A 22,771-nucleotide genomic window follows, 5' to 3' on the forward strand; every position below is an offset into this window, starting at 1 on the left:
AATGTACTTGAGACAAGATAATTTGGTTTGGAGTCACATCAGTTTTTTAGATTAAGCCATGCAAGATAAATTAGTAAGTGCTAAGTGTGAAAATGTTTCTGTAACTGCTGTGTCAAACATATAATATACATGTGTACTGTTCAGATTTTAATTCCTCATTAGTTCTTTGGCCATGTGTGTGTATCAGCCCCGTGGTCACATAGCTCTGCCAAAGATTATTTAAAACTGTGAGACATAATGGGCTGTCAATGTGGCCGTGCTCAGTACAGTTAGGAGCTTTATCTAAGTCATGTTTACCTCATGTGTGTGATATTAGCGTTTGTTTTGTGTGGGGGACAAAAAAGTGAAAGGCTACGTATCTCATGGGGGATCTAAATCAATGCAATGAGCCTTAAGTTTTGAGGGAAACTCGCTAGGGAAAAACATAGATGCAGTCTTCCTCTGCCTGGTCTGATGTCATAAATTACCTGGCCATCGATCCATGGGTGTCTGGGATTCTCGGCGGACCTTCTTCTCACATTTATCAAGCCTGGCGTCTGTAGCTAAGCCTGAGTAGAAATGCCTCAAACACACACTAGTCCTCTGAGTCTCAGCAGCACGGCCTGTTGCTTGGATACAACACAAAGTCATATTTACTTGAAGAATGGATAGAACCTGGAGGACTCCATTATGCACAGAGGTGTTTTTGCATCTTGGTCTGTTAGATTTGATTTTATATTGTCTGAACGCTTTTCAGACCTGCAGTAAGCGGGGTTAAAAGGGGTTTAAACGAGAGTCGTGGTGAGGGAAAAAAAGAAATCTACAGCATTCCCTCTGCCTTAAGAATGATAAGGCTTGAGACTGCCCCAGCAACAATCTAGGAATGAAACACAGGCAGGCCACCAGGCCATCTACGCGGATGAAAATATTTATTGCATGCTGTTGTGAGAACCAGCTCCCTTTATTTGAAAGTGCGAATGGAGATAAAGCCGGTCATGCAAAGGTGAAGCCTCTCTTGCACAAAACAAAAACACCAAAGACAAAAGTAGAAATCTAAGTCGAAATCTTGCGTGTAGTTTTTACCAATTCTGGAAAAAAAAACAAGCTTTATGAATTATTACTGGTCCACAGAGAAAGGAGAAAGGAGAGAAAAACACACATGAAAGGTCAGAGGAAATTGAAAGCACAGGTCAGGTAGAATTAGGTTTGATAATAGTGAAAGTGCTTTTTGTTTTTCCGCTGCTCTTTCCTCTCTCCTTCATCTCATCATCTGAGGCTCACTTGTTAACACACATTTCCCTAGACCAGATCAATACGACTGAGTTGTAAGTGCACATACATTGTTTTGCTGTTTGCTGTGCTTTTCCCTCAAGCTCATCTTTTATCATTTAACCATGACGACGAATGCCCCCTAACCTAAACCATGTATTCATTTTAACAAATTTGGAAGACAAGTTGAATTAGTTTTGTTTAGGATTAGTCGAATTATTAAACTAATTCCTATCATGATAAACTAGTCAATACTCAAGTACCTTCATTCATTCAGGAGGTACACTCGCCCTGATCGCATTCACACAGTTACAAATTCACACCTGGAAGTTGCCCAGTCCAACTACAGTCTGATGAGCTGACCACTGAGCTGCTTGATCAAGGTTGGTCATGGGCACCTTAAAGTTAAGGCAAGCTCTGCTTTTCACTTTCCCCAACTGATGACCTTCCGTTTCCAAGCTCGCTTGGCTAACCCTTCTCTAACCCTTCTCTAACCCTTCTCTAATCCTTCGCCACCACTCCCCTGCAAATGATCTGGTGAGGTATTCAGAATGCCCTGTCAAAGTCCTCTGCATGCAGGAGAGGAAGTCAATGTGAACCTCTCAATTCTGGAGACATCTGACTCACTAATTGCTTTCTAAACAACGTACAGACTTAGTGTGCAAAGGCCCTTTAGACTTTGTACACCAAGACCGTATTTTTCATCCCAAAATATGTTGAAAATTAAATAGAGGTGCAACGATGAATCGATGAATCGATTAGTTGTCAACTATTGAATTAATCGCCAACTATTTTGATAATCGATTAGTCATTTGAGTCATTTTTTTATAAAAAAAAAATAAGATTTCTCTGATTCCAGCTTGTTAAATGTGAATATTGTTCTAGTTTCTTCTCTCCTCTGAGACAGTAAACTGAATATCTTTGAGTTTTGGACAAAACAAGACATTTGAGGATGTCATCTTAGGCTTTTGGGAAACACTGATGCACATTTTTCACCATGTTTTGACTTTTTTTTGTTTAAACAACTAATCGATTAATCGAGAAAATAATCGACAGATTAATCGACTATGAAAATAATCGTTAGTTGCAGCCCTAAAATTAAATAAGACCTTGTGTGTCCGTGCATAACGATTTTTATCGGATGAACGCATATGAAAAATATGGACGCCTTGTGCAAAGGCCTAACATTTCTACAGCCATACTCTGTTATACTGTACATAGGCACAGAGGCGTTTTGAGCTAAATACTAATGTCGGCTGCCAAAAAAGTCAGGGAATCACTAAAGTCATCAGGATTCATCCTCTGGCGGCCATGAACGTCCACAGAACTCCATACCAATCCGTCCAATAGTTGTTGAGATATTTCAGTGTAGACTAAAGGGATGGACTGATCGACTGATTGACAGACCGACATTGCGATCCATTTAGCCATGCATGGCTAAAAACTCTTTATATATTGTATTAATGTTGAAACAATATGTAATGAAAGGATTAAAATCATAGTTGATAGAGTGTAAATATATAATATACTACCTTGCACTATTGGTTGGCATTTTAAAGCAACACTAGAGCACTTTTCACACTTCGGTCTCCCTACATGTTGGAAGCGAAATTGTTCATTAATTACATTATGCAAGTTTGCCAGAACGGGTAGCGGATCTGTAGTTCGAATGAGACATTAATGGACAATTCCGCTTCCAACCAGTAGGGAGACCGAAGCGGGAAAAGTGCTCTAATGTTCTTTTAAAGCAAGCACCCCCTCAAGTACTAGCCCCTTCTCCACTTTCTCTCTGCTATCCACGAGAGCAGATTCTTTGTTCCTAGCCTTGGCCGTTTCCGCTTCAGCAGAGAAAGGAAAGAGCAGTACCTTGAAGACATATTGCTTCTCTTCCTTTCCACCATTCTGTTTCACTCTCTCCCACACAAAAGCGCCCCCGCCCTCCTTTTCAGTTAGCTTCAGGTTCACTGCTTCTTTATTCTCATGAAGGAGCTAACGTGTCTCCATGTGGCGACCGTGTTACAGACGGCATGTTACAGGAGTTCAAATAATGCTTTCTTCCTCATGCTGTGGCTTCTCATCTCAGGGTTGCCCTACATGCAATTAGAGGGTGTGCTTGTGTTTCTTCCAGTAGCCAGTGTAAAGGTGAAGGTGGACTTGATTTAATTATGTCGCCGTGCTCGACAGTCATGGTAACTTTCTCCCTCCAGAGTCTGTGCTCTCAGCTGAATTATCTTCTTTTGTAATGGAGATTAACCTCACTAAAAACCGTACTTAGCCTATTTAACTTCCATATTTTAACATGAGCCACGTAGTCGTCGCCAGCGAAGCAGTTCTGCCTCGCCCTTTTGAGGGTTGTACGAGATTTTTTAAAACTGTGGTCAATCCATGCCTGCTTACAGGCTTTCAGGGGTAATAGGATAAGATTAACACATTTGCATACTATTGCAATGCATTATTTATGCTGCGTCGTCTTCTCTAATTTGCAGGGGCAGGGCCTTTCTCCTCACTGACTTTAACATCTGGGTGACCTGGAAGTGGAAGATCCCCAGCGCTCATTAATCCCCTCTGGGCGACGCCCGGCACATGCCACCTAAACATTTACTGACCTCGTACAGAGGGCCGTGCGTGGGCATACACTTCCAAAATACAAATGTTAAATAAACTCCAGTATATATTCAACACAACAAATTATTCAATTATTATTTTCTTTTCCAATCCCCCCCCCAGAAAAGCACTCCATAAGCTTACTTCTCTAAGTTCTAGGTTATAGCTGGAGGTAACTCCAATTTTATTTGAGCTTTCAGCTCTGTCCACTGCCGTGCATTGTATCCACATTATCTTTATGACGGGGCATATGTTTTTGATGACAGCAATGACCGAAATGAGGAGTCTATAATTTATCAATATGACGTGCATATTATTGTACGGTAACTTAAGCACTAGAAGTCTGTGAAGGTAGACTGCTCGCATCCTGTGGGCAGAAGATGTTTTTGGAGAGTGTATTTTCATTATTATTTATTAATAAATGCAAGCTTTTTAGGCTGAATGAGATTACTACCTATTACCAGGCTAGTATAATGGACATGTGCTTCACTGTGGAGCCCAGCGATGTGGATTAGGTTTATTTGAAAAGGTTGAGTGCTGATCACTGCCAAGCATAAATCTCTCCTTACCAGGAAGCAATCAACACCCCGGCTGCGGGTTCATTAACCAAACTCGAAGTTTACGGGATCCATCATCACCTCTACCTGGCATGTGTGTGTTTTTGTGTGTTTGTGTGTGTGTACATTTGTGTTGGTATGTGTTCGGAAACAGCTCAGCCAGCCTTTTCTTGTGGTCACGTGAGCTCGCTGTTGCTGCTTTCTCACCTGCTGAGAGCTCCCTTCCTGTTGTTCTGAAGGTGAGGAATGAGTCAGTGCCCGAGACACAGCGCGCGCGTGTGTGTGTGTGTGTGTGTGTGTGTGTGTGTGTGTGTGTGTGTGTGTGATATGTGCATGTGTGTGAGTATTTGTCTGCCTCACAGTTGCTAGACAGGCATCAGTCTCTTTTATTGACACCAGTTCTCTGACTGGCTGTCTGAGTATCAGATCATCTATCTGACTCACCTCAGTGTGCTGGTTATAAACTCTCCTCTCCTCTCCTCTCCTCTCCATAACATAGCTTAGACCTTAATGTTTTAAATCTCTCAGATTTAATTTCCAAATTATCCTTTTTATTGATTCCTTTATAGCACCCAGACACACAAAGCATGTTTTATTAAAAAACTTTTTATTTTCCTTTGCTCCCAAATTGCCTAGAGAAGTCATTTCAAAATGAGAGCAACTTTTTTCTTTCTTTCTTCAAGCTAAGCAAGTTTACTTTCTCCGGAGTCCTAAACAGCAGACTGCTCTTCATTGATTTCGCGCTCTTCATTGATTTCCTCTGCTGAAGATGCATTCCTTGTTTGGGTTATGAGTCTAAAATGATGCGGAAAGATGACCTATTTTATACACTAAAGAAATCTGAAATGGTCTTTGGTCATGGACAGGCACGTCAGATTTCTGTACCTGTATCTGTTGCTTGACATTCTCATCTCGCTAATTATTTCTCTTCTTCACAAAGCACCTGTAAGGGGGACGTTAGGTTTCTCGTAGGACTGAGAGAATGACTCTGAAATTGACAACAACGATGCTCTTTTTCTTTTGATGACTTAATACATTTTATTAAATTAGAACTAACAGCTTATTTCCCAAGATAATGAACGCGTTATCTCTACCGTGGGAAATAAGAAGCCAAGTACGTGATGTGTATCTGCAAGCCTTAGTAGTCGTGATCGTGTTTGGGCAAGCTGAATTGTTCTGTTATGTTTGCCCGGCTTTCTGCATTTCTTTGTTTGTCTCATGATTCACCTGGTGGTAGCAGGGTTAGACATAGCAGGAAGACTTCAGGGATCACTGATACAGCATTACCTGCATGGCTTCCAAGATAGAAAACACTTTTTTCCTGCTCTCCCTTGCTACTGAAGCTGCTTTTTTGTCTTTCTGTTAACACTATGTGTCCTCACTTGTTTTAGCTTATTGGATGTGTTAGAAAACATTTACACATAGAATATCATGCATTTTATGTATTCTTATACTTCTGAAACTGTGGTTTCAGGTTGCCCTCACTGATCTCTGTGTTCATCATGTCACTATGCCACCAGACACAAAGCACACAACACGCATTCTTTTCTTATTATTTTGTGTTTAATTTGCATTGTGTGTGTGAATCGATAGCAGAAAATTGATCCAGGAAACATGCTCTGGTTACTGGTAACTCGTTTTTTCCAGTTGTCTTCTACAGTAGTTTCTCACTCTTACCTGCAGCTTCCTTCTCTTTTGCTATTTCTCTCCCATGGGTTGTGTTCTCCCTTGTTCCCCCCCCCCCCTCTTTCCTGACACCAAAGAGCTTCAGTTTTAGCAAAACAACCCACCTTTTTCTCTTCCTCCTCATCCATCTCCCCACACTTTTCCTGCACCCCATTTCTAATTTATTTCCCCTCAGATATGAGCATGTAGGAGTGTGTGCAGATAAGGGGCCACCCTCCCAGAGGAATAATGCATTCCCTGTGTGATGTGGCGTAGTGATATGGTTGAAGGGCTTGTCAGGGATGTGACGGGTCTTTGTTACCTGACTCTTTCCTCTTTGCTGCTCTTCTCCCCCCTGCTTCCTTCCTTCCTCTGCACTCCCTCCTGTCCTCCCTGACAACAAGTCTGCCTCTTTTTAAGAGTTGTTTGCTCTTGACTGAAAAGTCAAAGTCAGAGCCGTCGCTCCAGTGGAGCACACAAGCCACCTTGTAAGAAAATCTACTGCCGTACTACAGCGGAGACCACCTAAAGTACCTGTAGCAGTCTCTCTCTCTATATCTTTAACTCCCTCGTATCTCCCTCCCTTTTTCCTCATCCAATTTCTATCTCATCCTGACCTTCTCTTTTCGTCTTTTCCCAAGCTGAAGGGATGTTTTATAATTTCTAAAAAGCTAGATTCACTTCACATGTTCACAGGGTTGGATCTGATGAATACTGCACTTGCTGCTGGCACCAAAAGCCTTGAGAAGCCCAATTTTAGCAGCTAGCCAAAGTAAGTGAGCCATGACCAGTGAGGCTGACACAGTGGTAGCTTCATAGGTAAACACTTCTACACACAGGCATTCATACAGCATGAGTCCATAAGTGTTTTTTTTCTTTCTAGTCTGCGTGGGAAGATGTATCTATTCAACACTTGGTCTGTATTTAACTTCTGTTCAGCAATCTTTTGCTATATGTGTCACAGGTGAAGAAAAAGATTGTGTTGCAGACTTCTTAGAGTCTTAGTAGTAGTAGTAGTAGTAGTAGTAGTAGTAGTAGTAGTTTATTTTGAACATGTAAAAAAAATATAAAATAAAAATATATATATACAGACATGCATACATATATAAAATTAAAATTAACATGACAGCTTAATAAGGTCATGTACTTCTCAGCATAATCTTCCAAAATGATTGTAAGTAATTCAAAGTAGAAATTCCCATGTTCAAAAAGGAGTAGTAGGAAGAAGTTCATAACAAACTTTTCAGGTCCTACCCCCTTTCTCTATTTTTATCCTTTAGTTAAATACAAAACAATTTGCTGCTTCTCTTATACATACATCTTTACATACACCGTAAATCTACCTACCTACTGTTCACATAAACCCATGCATTCACATAGATACAGATGCATACATACATGCATACACATTCACATTTTTTTTCTTCTTTCTTTTCAATCTTTCTTCTTTATTTCCGTCAATCTATAGCAAATCAAATAATAACACCTCCATACTAGACTTAATATGTAGACCAAGGAACCTGCATACAATACTATCACCTCGAGTACTTTTCGTATCCATTTAATATCTTCAGTTTAAATAGGCGACAGGTGCACAAAAAAAGAACCAATAATGTTATTCTCAAAAAGGGAACAAACACCTGCACGCTCTCTTCTGTTGCAATCAACTTTTATTGCAATGTTTTAGTCGTAAAAAAGCACATGTGATGTTAAGTTTCTTTTTGTTGATTGAAACAGCATTTGCAAGGTTCTGGTGTAATGGAATCGATTAAAACAGTATTATAGTAATGATCCAATCTGCAATCCTGAAAATGAAAAGTCTAATCTGTTGCAGTTACAAAAACAAAAAGCCAGATGAAATGAGATGTTCTTACTAATCTGCAACTTTTGACTGTTTTCATATTCTGTTAACATATGGATAATTATATAATTAGTTATTCAGTCTATAAAATGGCAGAACATGGCGACAAATGTTCATCGCAGAGTTCCTGGAGACCAAGGTGGTGTCTGATATGAAAAGCAGGAAATTCACCAGCTAATGTTTGGCATTTTTACTTGAAACAAATCCATATTGTGGTGGTTTACGATCCTCCAAATCCACCATTCAATTTGACTTTTGATTTTAAAATCACGATTTGATTCAATTTTGGATTCAATTGGTTTTTCTCCTAGCAGTTCCGGCAATGCCACAATAAGATCCACTAGATGGTAGGAAGACTTTGCAACAACAGCTTGATTTTCTCAGAGTTTACCAGGTGCCGTTGAATGCACCATGAGTTTAACAAGGTGCACCTGGATACACCATAAAGTCCTTTCAGAGCCCACAGGCCGTTGTTTGTTTACATAACTCGGGGGGCCGTGGTGTTTGGAAAAGTGCTGCTGCAACGTTACCCTGTGTCATTAGCTGCATGCTACCTATTGGTAAGCTATGCTGTGTGTTGTCGTTTTTTTTTTTTCTTCGGACGTGCGCAAGTAGGCGGGGGAGGGGAGACTAAAAAAATACTGTGACACCCCTAATTATTACATATCCACTGTCAGTGGACTAATAATAACATTGCCTAATTGTTCAAGCAATTGCTTGTCATAAAATAATGTGCCTCCATCTTTTATGTACACGTGTAAATGAGAATTATTTGAATCCTAAAATTCAATCAACATTGTAGTCAATCTAGTACAGTGTACGTTTCTGAGATTGTTTTGTGTTGTACTCACACCACTGTGAAAAATGGAGGAATATCTGTGCCTAGCCTTGAGTGTGAAGCAGACCACAGTGAGGTAATTCCAGATGGATTGTGCTAAGGGCAGCCTCCGCCTAAGGAGATGACTGTAGCCTGTTTATTCCCAGGTGCACTCACACTCTCCACTCCACAAGAAATGGTGTATTTTATTCATCAAGATCATAGCAATCCTGCCTGCCCCTATCCCGGCTCTCTTATCAGCAAACATACATTAGAATGTCAGACAAATCTTCTCCCTCCTGATCTATATCTGCAGAGTCTCTCTCTCTCTCTCTCTCTCTCTCTCTCTCTCTCTCTCTCTCTCTCTCTCTCTCTCTCTCTCTCTCTCTCTCTCTCTCTCTCTCCCTCCCCCCCCTGTCTCCCTCGTCTACAAACCACTCCAGCAAATGTTACCTTTTCATATCTGGGCTTGGGAAAATAAGCTTTCCCCCCACTGCACGTGAGGATCTGCAGACACGATAACCTTCGCCGCCGAACTGCAAATGTCACTTTGGCTAGCCAACCAATCGCATTTCTTGTCACTGGCCAGCGCGGCTCTCTTATAGGGGTTCACAGTCCCACCACATGACACTGGGACTGAGCAGATGTGCACACATGAATGAGAATGAGTCAGCAGGGCTCTCAGGTGTGGCCAGGAGAGGCCGACTGAAATGCCACAAAATACCAGCAAACCATATCAGATGAATCTGTGCTTTGTATCTCAACATTTACTGGAGTGGTAACAATGGCTTGATTTTTGCAGTGTTTTTTTTATTATTAAGCTAATTAGTACAGTTGGCTGATACGGATGATGTCTCACTTGGTCAATTGTAGCAACAGGAAACACTACAGTTCAATCACTACAGTAATCAAGCTGCAGTCTTAAATGAGTGAATAAATCGTTGTCACTTCAGTACCTGGGCAGTGACGATATTCCACAGCGTTTAGTGTACCTAAAAAATCCACTGGTGCTGTTGTTGCTACTTTGAAGGCATGCTAACATTACCCAAATGTAAAGTGTGACTTGCAGGGCCGCTGGTTGTTTTACTAGCTGGGTTTACCCTACCATTATAAGGCACCCAAGCCGTTTTGGGTACCACCCAAGCCGAATGAATGTAAAATCAATGTGAGCATCAAACCTAATTTAATGACTTTTCTCAGATCCGATGATTGTAGTTGGACCCCAGTAGACTTGTTGAGCAAGTTTTGTCTTCACGCTTTTTGGGTGTTTTTTATTTATTATTTGCTTTAGCTTTTCCAATGTTTAAGACACAGATATGGTAATAATAATGGTCCAAAATGATATGCATATGCTTTTTTTTTTTTTTTAAGGAAGGGCCAAATACATGCACCTAAGTCTTCCACAAACCTAGGACAAAACACTGACTAGTTTTAGGCCACAGCCATTATGGGGATGAGATGCGTTGTGAATGATTTTACTTTAATAGGCTGTCAAACATTTTGTTCCACATAAGCCCTCTCACTCAAATCTCTTTTTTGTGTACATTCTGCTTCCACGGCAATCTGTTCATATCACTCGTGCATGTCTGAGCAGCATCTGGATTTACATGCTAGGTAATGTGTTCTTCACACACATGGAGATGGGAGATGGGAGGCAGTTATGCTTATCATTAATATTTCAATACTCCTGTGCAGTCATTGGTCTGTTCCCCAGCCCTCAAGGTTTATCTGTGGGATGGCTTATTTTAGGGACTGGGGGCCGTCAATATTCAAGAGTATTTATTATGCAGTTTATTATGAATATTCTTAGCTGCTGGGGGGCTCCCTATAAGCTCCACCATTCAAGTTGGCACTTGCTTTATTTCCATGACTGGATAGTAGCCATTGTTAAAAAAAAAAAAAAAAAGCCCATACCACTCTGCAATAAGTATCTCTACTTATTGCAGATGTGTTCCGATACTATTTTGTTCCTTCCCAATACAGATTCCAATACCTTAACTTGCGTTTTGTCCGATACTGAGAACCAATCCGATACCAGTGCGTTCATTTTTTATTAAATTATTATTATTAATTAACAGCTGGACACTGCTAACACTGTATGGATGTGTTACGATTGCTATCATTGTTGTATGGCCTGGCTCAAACCCTTTGTAAAACATGAACAAAAATCTACAGAGATTGAATGCCATAGAACACATACAACACTATACTTATTAAAGACATTCATAGGGACACAGGGTTGTTGTTTGTCAGAGTTGTGACTTGCAACCTTATGGTGTGAGGTCAGTGTCTCAACAGGCCACCTTTGCCCCGCGGCAGGCTTGTCTGAGGACGCCTCACTCTGATGTCAGGAGACAGGCTCCTCTTGTGGCTCTCCTTATCTGGATCAGAGAGGCAGCCCATCAGCCTACCCACCTTCTCGGGCTGAATAATCACACATAAACCAGGAGCGGATAAAATGAAGAGCCTGCCAATCATCAACCAGGAAATTAAATATTTCTACAAACGCTGTTGCATTGATAGGGGATATTAAACAGACTGGTGGAACATGTTTCTTAGACCAAATATTGTGCTTGTTTCATTTTGCTTACAGCTGTTCACTGTCACTGGAATTGTGCATGTAAGATTCCGTTTCAGCGTGCATTTATGTTTTTTTGTTGTTGTTGTCTTTCCCCTCTTTTGTAGTTCCTGTGTTTGAAGAACATCCGGACATTTCTCAAGGTGTGCCACGACAAGTTTGGCCTGCGCAACAGCGAGCTGTTTGACCCGTTTGATCTCTTCGATGTCAGGGACTTCGGCAAGGTGAGTGAAACGCTGAGACACAAGTTTGATGATCTACTTTTTCCGCCTCCAAATCGCTCTGCATTTTAACTGACAGTGTGATCTGCTCAAAAATGATGCTGCCCATAGGCTCCATTCTAAATACAGAGTGCCCTTAGAGACATGACGCCGCTGGTGTCCCTAATAAAATAGTTTCCAGCAGGAGTGATGTCCTTCTGTTGTCAGATGACAAGCTAAGAATGTGCTGTATGGTGTTTGTACGGTTAGATGGGCTGATGTACTGCGTGCGTGCGTGCGTGCGTGCGTGCGTGCGTGCTTGTGTGTGTGTGTGTGTGTGTGGTGGAGGACTACAGGCATGCGTGAGTTCATCTACAGTTTAGCACATCATGGTCCTGTGATATTCTGGGATTTAAAGATAGTTCAAAGTCAAATCTGTCAGTTACATTAACTTCAAAGCGGAGCCGAGAGCTCAGATGAGATAGTGGAACACTTCAGGGTCGCCAATGTCATCTCTCACTGAGTAGAGTTTAACTCAACTCTGCTTTTTTAGCAGTCTGCTGCTAGAATGAAGTGTGAGCGTGTGTGTTGGCTCAGCAGTCAAGGTGGCTGACTCACTTGCACATCATATTGGTTTTATGGAGCGTTTTTATAGGGGTATTTAAGTGGAGTTTTGTATTTATTAAATAGGTAATCATGTGCACACTGCACATTTCTTTCCCCCTTCTTTCTGGGGGAGGTCAGGGACTTCTGGGAATCTGAGTGAGTGCTCCTGGGGCACAGACATCCGGACGGGGATCGGAGTTAGGGCTTGGTTACCAATACTTTTAGGTACCGGCCGAATTGCCTCCATAGTATCGAGTATCGAAAAATGCCTCGTCATTAAATACCAAAAGGAGTACATCTCATCAGCGTCAGTGAGCCAATAAGCATGCAGCAAGCTTCTACCAAGATCTAATAATGCTTGTCTAACATTACATGCGGCATGGAGGACAAACATGGCTCACATGTGAATGCTACTGTATTTTGAGAGGCCTGACTACAGTATGCTTCACATAGGTGTACAGGAGCTGAAAAAGATAATGCTGTATCTAGAGCTGTAACAATTCCAAATGTTGCTGCACAATTAATTGTCTCAGAAATAATTGCGATCAACAATATAATTGTCTCTTTCAGTCAAATTATTCATTTATGTATTACTTTTTCAAACAAATTACAGTTTTGAATGAATTCCAGGATACATCTTTTGGTTTTATCTCAGTAATGTGACCCAGATAATGTAATAACACAGGTACACAGCCTAGGAAGTAAACCACACCTCTTTATTATCATAGCTCTTTATTATCATAAAAACATTTTGTCTAACTGTATAGGGCCAAGTGGGGCAGCATGGTGGTCCAATGGTTAGCACTGTGTCCTCACAGCAAGAAGGTTCTGAGTTCGAAACCAGGTCGTTCTGGGCCTTTCTGTGTGGAGTTTGTATGTTCTCCCCATGTTTGCGTGGGTTTCCTCTGGGTGCTCCGGTTTCCCCCACCATCAAAAACATGTACTAGGTTCTCCAGTCAGTGCCCTTGATCAAGGCACTGGCTCAGATCTGGAGTTGGTCCCCGGGCGCTGTGATTATTGGCTGCCCACTGCTCCCTTGAGGGATGGGTTAAATGCAGAGAATGAATTTCGCTACATGTGTATGTGACAATAAAGTACCTTTTTAAAGTACCTTTACCTTTAAGTGCAAACGACTGACAGTTTAAATAATAACAAAAACATTAAGTCCGACCAATAGTCACTTATATAATTACAATTTAAACATCTAAACTAAATCAACAATTACCAGTCATACGCCTTAAGACTTTAGCTAATGTTAGCAATCAATTGTGGTTAAACAAAGAAACTGTGATTATGTAAAAAAAAAAAAAAAAAAAGAAAAAAAAAACATATGTAATAATTGTTACAGGCCTAGCTGTACCGTAATGTTGTAATTTCTTTTTGTTAAAATGGATTTTGATCAAATTTGCATCGTTCAGTATCGTTCAGGAACCGGTGTTGAATTCATGGTATCTGCACCATTATCTAATCAAATTTGTTTTTACTGATACCCAGCCCTAATGGGAGTAGAACTGCTGCTCTTTTGCATTGGAAGCTGGTTTAGTATCTGCTCAGGGTGCCTGGCAGTTTGCAGATTATCTGTATTGTCTTATTTGCCTGAAAACCGCTAAAGTTAATTAGTTATAAAGTGTGCTACTTTGGCTCCTCTACAGCTCTGTGTCTGTCTCTCTGCTTCGGTTTCACTCACCGCCGAGTCTGACTTAATGTCCCGCCCACCACACTATCTGACTCTTTTACTGTGTATTATGTTGAAAGTTTCTAATTTATTAAATGAGTGCTCAAAGCATTTAAACAAAGTTTTGTGTTGGAGTTCATAACATTCCAAAATCCTCATTTTGACTTAAAGATTTTCATTTTCACTGTAAATGCATATCTGTTCCAAATATCGGTTTCATTAAATACTAATAATCGGTATTGGCCTTTAAAAAAAACAGGGTTTATTCCTACTGAGCATTTTCCTACCAGTGTGCTATGACTGACCCAGAAAACTTAGCTTCTTTCCAGGCTAGTAGGTAGGCTGTTAAAACAAGCAGCTGAGTTAGTATTAGGATATTAAATATATAGATGAGAACAGCTGTGTCTGTTCTGCTGCGGTGGGAATCTTAATACTGTAGCTTTTTCAGATGATTGAAGGAACACGTAGAATTTGTACACTAGCGGTCTGGATTACTCTGGTAGAGGTGAGATCATCTGAATAAACTGCATTACATCTCGCTGTGATCGATTACAAAGAGGGTGTATTTTGCGCAAAGTAATCCGCTTATTTATCCGATATATCTAATTCAGTATATCCCCTCTTCCCCCGCCTTGAGCTGAGAAGAGGGGCCAGAGAAAAGATGAGAGCGAAGAGAAAGGAGACAAGGACTCATTTGGCAGTTTGTAGATAAACCACACGACGATGTCTGAGAGTCAATGAGCTCGCAGTGAACGGTATTAAAATCCAACAGCAGTCAGAATCAATCACAGAGGCCCTCCATATGTCAATTTGGAAATTGCTTTTGTATGGTCGCAGCGGCGGCGGACTTGTCTCACCATCGATTTCCCATTAAGGCCAAACATCACATTATAATATATTGAATCGAGCAGGTCCCTACTAATGTGGCATACATTTAAATAGTGAGAATGCCTCATCATCTGAAGATAAAAGGAGACGGTTTTATTCCTGCAGTTAGTCTCTTTAGTTCTTTTCTTTTTGCAGCTCATCACTGGGATGTGCTCTTTCCTCTTTTGTTACCTTGGCACAAAAGTTTCATTGTGTGCACATCCGATTGCAAACAAAAGGAATTCTAACTTCCTTCGTACACACCATAGTGCAGTATCGTTCATCGATTCTTTCCATATTATTCCTTTATGTCCTTTGTTACACCACCTAAAAATGGAAACGCTTGCAAAATAATTTACGTTTTGTTGGATAGTGAACCGGGTTTACAGGATACTCTGTTGAATGACAGAAGATTTCAATCAAGCTTTTTTTTTAGTCTTAAAGTGCTCATATTATGCTTTTGGGCTTTTCCCCCTTTCCTTTAGTGTGTTATATATCTTTTTTGTGCATGTTATAGGTTTACAAAGTGAAAAAGCCCAAAGTCCACCCCAAAGGGACTTACCATCTCCATCAGAAAACACTGTTCACAAACTGCTCCAAACAGCTCTATTGTAGTCCAGCGTTTACTTCCGTAACAAACGTGCGTCACTTTGTAACACACGTTATAATGCTCGCCTAGCTGCTAGCGTGGCACTCCCTCATACTCTGCAACTGACTAGCTAGCAGTACTTACTGTGCATGTGCGACTCCCAACAAAGGTGGAATAGAATGAGATGCCTCACTCTGTAGCTAAAACAGAGAGCTCAACACACAGGGTAAAAAGAGGAGCTGCAGCAATGTACAGTACAACAAAAATATGGTGTTTTCTGAAAATTAAACCACATAAACCTATTCTGGTACAACCTCTAAACACAGTTATGAACCTGAAAATCAGCATAATATGAGCACTTTAAGCTTTACCATTGACCACGTCAATTGCGGAGAGTGGTGCAGTCATAGACTGCAGTCACATTGGATGCAACTGGTGTGATCCATCCCTCCGATGCTGACAGTGCTTTCAGCAATTTAAAATGAAATAACACAGCAATTATGCATAATGTATGCGTGTTATTATCCAATTTGTCCCCGTTATGAGGGGAAGTATGAACACCAGGGTTGTTTCTTCAAATGTGTTACCTTTTGTAAAGAAGAAGAAGACAAAGAAAGAGAATAAAGGGAGGAGAGATTTCTTAGTGAATGGAAAGGTGGAACTCTGTGTGTGTCCCTGGTGGCACTCCTTTTGAAAACAAATGGGCTGTTTGCAAAGATAGAGCCTAAACTGTAGATTTTAAATCTCCTCTGGAAGAGTGGAATTACAACAGAGGGCTTTGGGGAGAGGAGGTAAAATGGAGGGTTTTGATAGCAGCTGCCTCTATAAACATTAATCAGCCCCTATCCACCTTTCATACCTCTACGGTGGCTGCCAGGGGCCACAGAGTTCATCTCCCCTGGCCTCTGACCGCCATCTCTCCCTCTAATGATGCCTTTTTCTTGGGTCACATGCAAATAGAGACTGGGGCCAACTGGGCCCAATGCTAAAAAAAAAAAAAAAAAAAAGTAATTGCCCCTTTCAAAACCTTCCCCTACCCCTTTCCTGTGGGGCTAGTGTTGAAACAGATGGAGCACATGCCCTGCTCGATGCCCTCTACTGATTTTTATTTTCATTACCCAACTCATTTCAACCGGGGATACCCTACATGAGCAAGGGCTCCCTTGTTGCCTTCTCTTTACGCAGGAGGAGAAAGTAGCCGTCTGGTTTCACATATCACCACACTTCGCCTCTTTGCCCCCTAACCCATCCCCCATCATTAGAAATTCATTATGACATCATTAAACCAATGAAATACAGTTTATTACAGTAGACCCCAGAGAAGGCTTTTATTTAAACGCCTGCCTCCATCCGAAACCCAGCCGCCTCGTTTCCTTTTTCTCCCGACCTATTTTTAATTAGCCACCAAAGGAACATTGCTGTCATTTAAATGAACATGGCAATCAGTTTATTTGGCTGTTGCCATGATTAGCATAATTAGCCCACACCTGTTAACCATCTATCAACAGTTTGGTAATTTTCCGTCTGTGACTGGAGAGCGGCGGAGGAAGGAAGCTTTCTGACAGATTTGCCGTCTTCATTAAAGGGGAACGGCGTCGTTTATTTGAAAGTCAGACAGTGTTGCTCGCATTGGTTTCTCTCTCATCTAAACAGCCTTGGAGTCATGACTGACTGACTGACTTGGGAAGTGTCACAGCCATCCAAGTCATGCCCATTGACTTGATAGTACAGCGCCAAGGTGAATGGATTTCATTTGTGGGCTGTATTTGAATGGAAATTAGTCCCTCAATGTGAGCTCATTGTTTATATGAAAAAGCGGTCACTTGGTGGGTAGCGGAAGTGACAGCAGGCAATTTTACAGCTAAATGATCCTTTATAAAAGAGAAATTGATTTTTTTGTCTTTAGCTAAGTGAGGGACTTCATGTTCTTTGGATAAAACCAGGTATTTTATTGCAAGATATCTCAGAAATGTGGTCTGCATCACAGCCTATGATCAGTTTACTTAACGTTGAATACACCGAGCGCACCGTGAAACAGATGGAGAGTTGTAATGTGAAGGAAACACACCAATCCCCTGAGTTAATTTGTACCAACTGCTCCCTTTTCAGCCGCTTTTCTTTCCTCCTCACTTCCCCCATCCATCTTTTCCCCTTCCTCACTGTCCACCTCTCCCCACTCATTCATCTCACACCCACTCCCGGTGTGACTATGTTGTGATAAGACTAAGCCAGGGGCAGGTGAGCCACCATTGTGTCAGGACGGCGTGATTGCCATTGGTCGGCAGTGTTTGATTACCCTCTCTGCCTCTCTGAATCCCGCGCACACTGAACTCTGCTCCTTTCATTTCCTTCCTGCACTCTGTGGCTAAAAATAGCGAGTTGCTTAGCATCCACGCCCAGTGTTACTAACATCTGGAACGTGCCTCAGCCACCGTTGGCTCGCCTGTCTGAATGCTATTTACTGAAGTTGGATTTAACCTCAGTCAGATGCCCTCAGCCTGTCCCTGTGCTCATTTGATCTAACCGTGGACATTTTGAACGCTTTGCTGTCTTCACTTGAGTTTTAATATATTTACAGGGTTATGGCTCAGTTCTGCATGTCATAGTAAGGCTTGCCAAATAATATTAGCTACTGAGAAATGCATGTATTATTTGAACTCTCATGCCCAAATGATGGGTAGCCTATGTATCATGTTCTAGGACACATTTTTACCCCGAAATTCCATCAGGCGTGTCTGCGGCTAATGCTGCAAGCAATAGCCGCCACTCAAGACAATGCTTGATATTCCACCAGCCCAACGCAACACCTCCCAGAACCGAGCGAGAAGCGGCTCTCCTCTCCGCTAAAAATATGTGCGAGTTCTACTTTTAAAGCGAACCGTGGGGGCATTTAACAGGGAGTGGAAGCGCTTGAGCTTGAGTCGGGCAGGGAAAACACTCTGCTTCGGACGCTCTCGGTGTTGTATGACACTTGACGGACGAGGGAACAAAACCGGAACTCGCCGCATCCGCACCTGATAGAATTTCGGGGTTAGAGTCAACACCTGAGGCCTGTTTAGTTGCATGAAGTTGTTAACCTTTTCAACAAATTCTCACTCCCATCTTGTAAAATACGGACGCTTGGTCAGGTGCCTTTGTTCGTTGTTATTGACGCTAAAAGTCTCCTTTAACACGCTTTAACTAAACGCGCTTGGTCGAGACTATCGGCGTCCGCAGTTATGTTAAGGAAAAGGTCATGGGTGGGCTTACGTTTCCGTGACACGCGGGAAGAACGGGACGGTTGGGTTTAGGAAAAGAAGAACGGGACGGTTAGGTTCAGGAAAAGAACAACGGACGGTTGGGTTTAGGAAAAGAAGAACGGGACGGTTGGGATCAGGAAAACAATAATGGGACGGTTAGGTTTCGGAAAAGAAAAAAACGACCGGTTGGGTTTAGGAAACGTGACACACGGGACACGAACCCCGGTCTCCTGGGTGAAAGTCCTGTGTTTGACCCATCCACCACCCCAACCAACCTCCCTTCGAGGATTTTCGGCCTTTCATACTACTGGCTACCGCAGTCGCTCTTAGTGTTACGTCATCTTCAAACCCCGTGTAGCTGCTGCTCTCCCCGGTACGTTCTACAAACACGCTGAAGGGCGCTTTTTTTCGTTGCTTCAGACGCTGACAGCCACTATCCAAACGTCCGTATTTTACGAGTCCGGAGTGAGAACGGGTTGACCTTTTGGTGAATCTGCACCATGGAAATGCTGCATTTGCTATGAGCAGTGTCTTTTTGCTTTTGTAAGGCAAGATTTGAAGTTATTAAGTTAAAACAATTCATGGCCATTCATTCTCGATGCACGTGTGCTCCCGTTTTGACAAGACAAATTATAAAAGGCTACTGAACAATGCCCATTCACTACGGAGGGTCACATACATTGTATGTTGGTATTGATTCATTGCAATGAACAAGAATAGCTGTAGAAAAGGTAGTGATTCATGCCTGTCCCACTCAGGCTGGAGAGACTGCAGTAAATGATGGAGGGAGGTTTAAGGGTCAAGCAGCCAGGGTCACTCACTCAGTTAGCGCGTCTTCTTCCATTAGTGACCACGTCCTCCGGAGCAGTCCTTTACTGTCAAAGGCCAACAGATTTTTAAAGCTATGATTCTCTGATACCTTGTCCTTTTGGAGAGGGTAAGTGGTTCAAAGAGGTTTATTGCAAAATATGATAGCTGAGCCCTTAGACTCTTATTCCAACATCTATCACATCAAATGATTTAGTAGTAAAGTATATTCTATCTTTATTATTGTGTACAATTTTACTTTACCTTTGATGCTACTTTACTCAAGGGTCCCCCACGTGTTCATGTCAAGTCATGTCACATGTCACCTGAAACGAAGACAGAGTTCACTAACATCAAAAGAAATTGTCGCACTTTTATAAAATATAACATTAACTTTCAGGTAAAATGATTAGGGGTGTTCTATCACACACACCTCCGCTTCTCCACTGACCAATTTCCTGGGGGAAACCTAGACTTCACTATAATATTGTACTTTACATTTGACATCTATAGTATACTTTCTAGTTCATTTTCATACAAAATACTTCTGAGTAGTTTGTAAAACATGTAATGTAATGTGATTTTATTGATGTCCCTGTGACAGTGCACAATTAAACATTAACCTTGTATAAAAACATTGAGAGATGCATTGCACCAGGTAGTCCCTGATGCATTATAAATTAAACTATCTAACAGTATCCCCCACACTTACAATAAAGCATTCTTACAATGTGGTATTGCCTTTTTCTTTACTTACATAACAGATCTGAATACATCCTCCATTACTGCATGTCCCTACTAGATCCAACATTCTAGTGCTCCCCTAAGAGAGAATTTAGCTCCATAACTTTCTCTGAAAACACCTCCTCCTGCCTCAGCAGACAGTTTTGTGGCTGTGTGTTCTATCCCCGTGCCCTCTTACTTCACGCCCTGTCCATCAGGACCCCCCTTCAACTGCATGTTTTTACATAAAGCTTCCAAGACATAATCAATAATTCATTCCAAATGCCACAGTGCTGATGATAATTCTCCTGACATGAATTATAAATGGTAACTTTCTCCCTCTTCCTGTGTTTAGACCCCCCTTCCATCTCTCCCTTCCACGCTCCACTCCCACGGCCTCATTATTCCTGCAGCTCGTTACCGGGATCCCCGCGGAAACAGGTGGTTGCTGAGCAATAGGTTGACGGCACCGATGAGATGTGACGGATTGTTGATGGCGTCCCCTCTTATTCAGCCCAAACGGTCCACAGGGTCGGTTTGCGTGACTGATGAGGAATAAAGCTTGATGTCCAGATGACCCGAAATATGTCATTTGAATGAAATTTTAGTGCCGTCTGGATTCCCTCCAGCTGTCCCTTGCCAACCTGGTCTATGGTTTGACGTTTTTTGTTTCACATACGTAAATATCCCATTCAATGACAGCAAAAACAAATTTTGACTCCTCTTGAGCATCTCGTAATTATAGAAATAATCATGAGATCCCAAATCAGTCTGAATTTTCGCTATCTGTATCTTAAATGGCGACTATTGTTTTTTCTTCATAAACCTTCCAAATACAGTGGAGGAGTTTACTAACAATAGGCACTCTGTCTCTATTTCTTTTTCATCTTCCACTTTATTTTAGGACACTTTTCCCTCTTGACAGCATTGCACAACAGTGTCATTTAAATCCACTAGAAGAGAGAGAAGAAAAGGGATGAGCTGTATAAAAACCGTTCATTGAACTTTTAAAGCTTGGTGCAGTCTGAATCCTATTGTGGAAATAATTGCCCTCTTTTGTTTTGGGTGACAGTGAATGCTACTATGTGCTGCTAGACAGACAGATGGAGACGGAGACAATGTGATTTGGCCCGAGCTCAGCCTGCGTCTGTTTGAAGTTTCTCAGCTCACTGGTGTGCAGTGGTGGCGAGTCCACAAACGGTTGCTGAGGTGCGATCACAACCCTCTCTCGCTTTTGGATTGTGGTCACTGGAGGGCGTGCCCCTGTTGTTGGGGGTGGTGTCTCTGGAGCACTGCGGGACTAAAGTGTGGGGGTGGGAGGGAAGGAGAAAGAGGAAGAGCCCCCACAGAGCAGGAGTGTTTGAATTCCATGCAGTCGGTTGGAGCTCTCATTATTTCTCCTCACCTGATTCCTCGTTCCGAGGCCCCACAGGCACGGCTATGATGGACAGGTACATTCTCTGAGGAATCACTGGCATGAAAAAAAGAAGAAAATCACCAAAAAAGGGAGTCCGTCCTCAATCATTTCTTTTTATTGCACAGGGATTACTCCCATATGGAGCTGAAAGGCAAACCCGCTTGGCTCATAAATCATACTAGTTGCGCACAATTTTTTTTTTTTAAGATTATTTTTTTGGGGCCTTTCCCTTTATTTGATAGTGACAGTGGATAGACAGGAAATGTGGGAGAGAGAGTGATAGGGATGACACGCAGCAAAGGGCCGCAGGTTGGACTCGAACCTGGACCGCTGCAAAGGACTCAGCTTACATGGGGCACACGCTCTTCCTGGGTGAGCTAGAGGTCGCCCCGTTGTGCACAAATTTGAATGTGCATTTCAGTGTACACTTTGGATTATGTAACGATGCCCCGTTTGCCCTCAAATTGAAGATCATTTCCCAAACCTTCACTGTGTCACGCTGTAAACAGCGGCTCAGACACTTTGCAGAAGATATTATTACAGCACACATTTGGAGCACAGATCTCAGAATGTCGAGGTAGCTTTGGCGGATCATCGGAATAAGCTGCTTTTCAAAAAAACATGATTCAGTCATAAGAGTTACCAACTGGCAGTGTGTCACGTAAAAAGAATCCTCTGACGGTGGCTTTGATGGCAAAATACTCCAAAAAAACAAAACAAAAAAACAAAACAGATTGCACAGAAGGCTCTCTGAATTAAATCAGAATTTTCTATTTGTATTTTAGATTTTTTTTCTGTAGTGTAGTGTCAACATTGGTATTAGGGGAAAGAGCAGACAGATTTGTAGTATTAGATGGCACTAAGGACGCAATGTTCTGCCAGTTAGTTGCACCCTACAAGTGTTAATGGACCATGTGTTCACTGACATGTGTGCATCAGTCAGTCATTAGGCTTTGGCTCGGATCCTAAGAGATCTCAGCTATGTGAACATGAGTGTAATGTTTCAATCTGAATTTTTCAGGAGATAAGACAGAGCATCATGCAAACATTACATCCCAACTGCATACGCCATACAGATCATGACAGTGTTTTCACTGTGCAGCTCCAGGGATGCTGTACCAAGGCTACACTGACCCCTGATCTCTGGGGACAAAAGTGTAAATGTGAAGTACTGTGGCAAAACAGAAACAATATGAGACCCACAATCTCAGAAAGGATCTCTCTAGGAAAGGGTTTGTGGACTGCTGTTTTGAAGCCAGGAGTTTGCAGTTTGGCTGTCGCCATCTTGGTATTTTGGAGCCAGAAGTGACCATATTTG

General features: G+C 41.9%; 1 protein-coding gene across 11 annotated transcripts in view; it reads left to right on the forward strand.

The window, feature by feature from the left end:
- vav2 (vav 2 guanine nucleotide exchange factor) overlaps positions 1-22,771 on the forward strand; it is a 234,543-nt gene that overhangs the window by 54,278 nt on the left and 157,494 nt on the right. For all 11 annotated transcript variants that reach the window (XM_031277509.2, XM_035991526.1, XM_031277513.2 and 8 more), the window contains exon 2: positions 11,438-11,554. In XM_031277509.2, the coding sequence (XP_031133369.1) occupies positions 11,438-11,554 (117 nt within the window). The remainder of the gene's footprint in view (positions 1-11,437; positions 11,555-22,771) is intronic.

Source organism: Sander lucioperca, chromosome 14, assembly GCF_008315115.2.
Source record: "Sander lucioperca isolate FBNREF2018 chromosome 14, SLUC_FBN_1.2, whole genome shotgun sequence".
Taxonomy (NCBI): Eukaryota; Metazoa; Chordata; class Actinopteri; order Perciformes; family Percidae; genus Sander; species Sander lucioperca.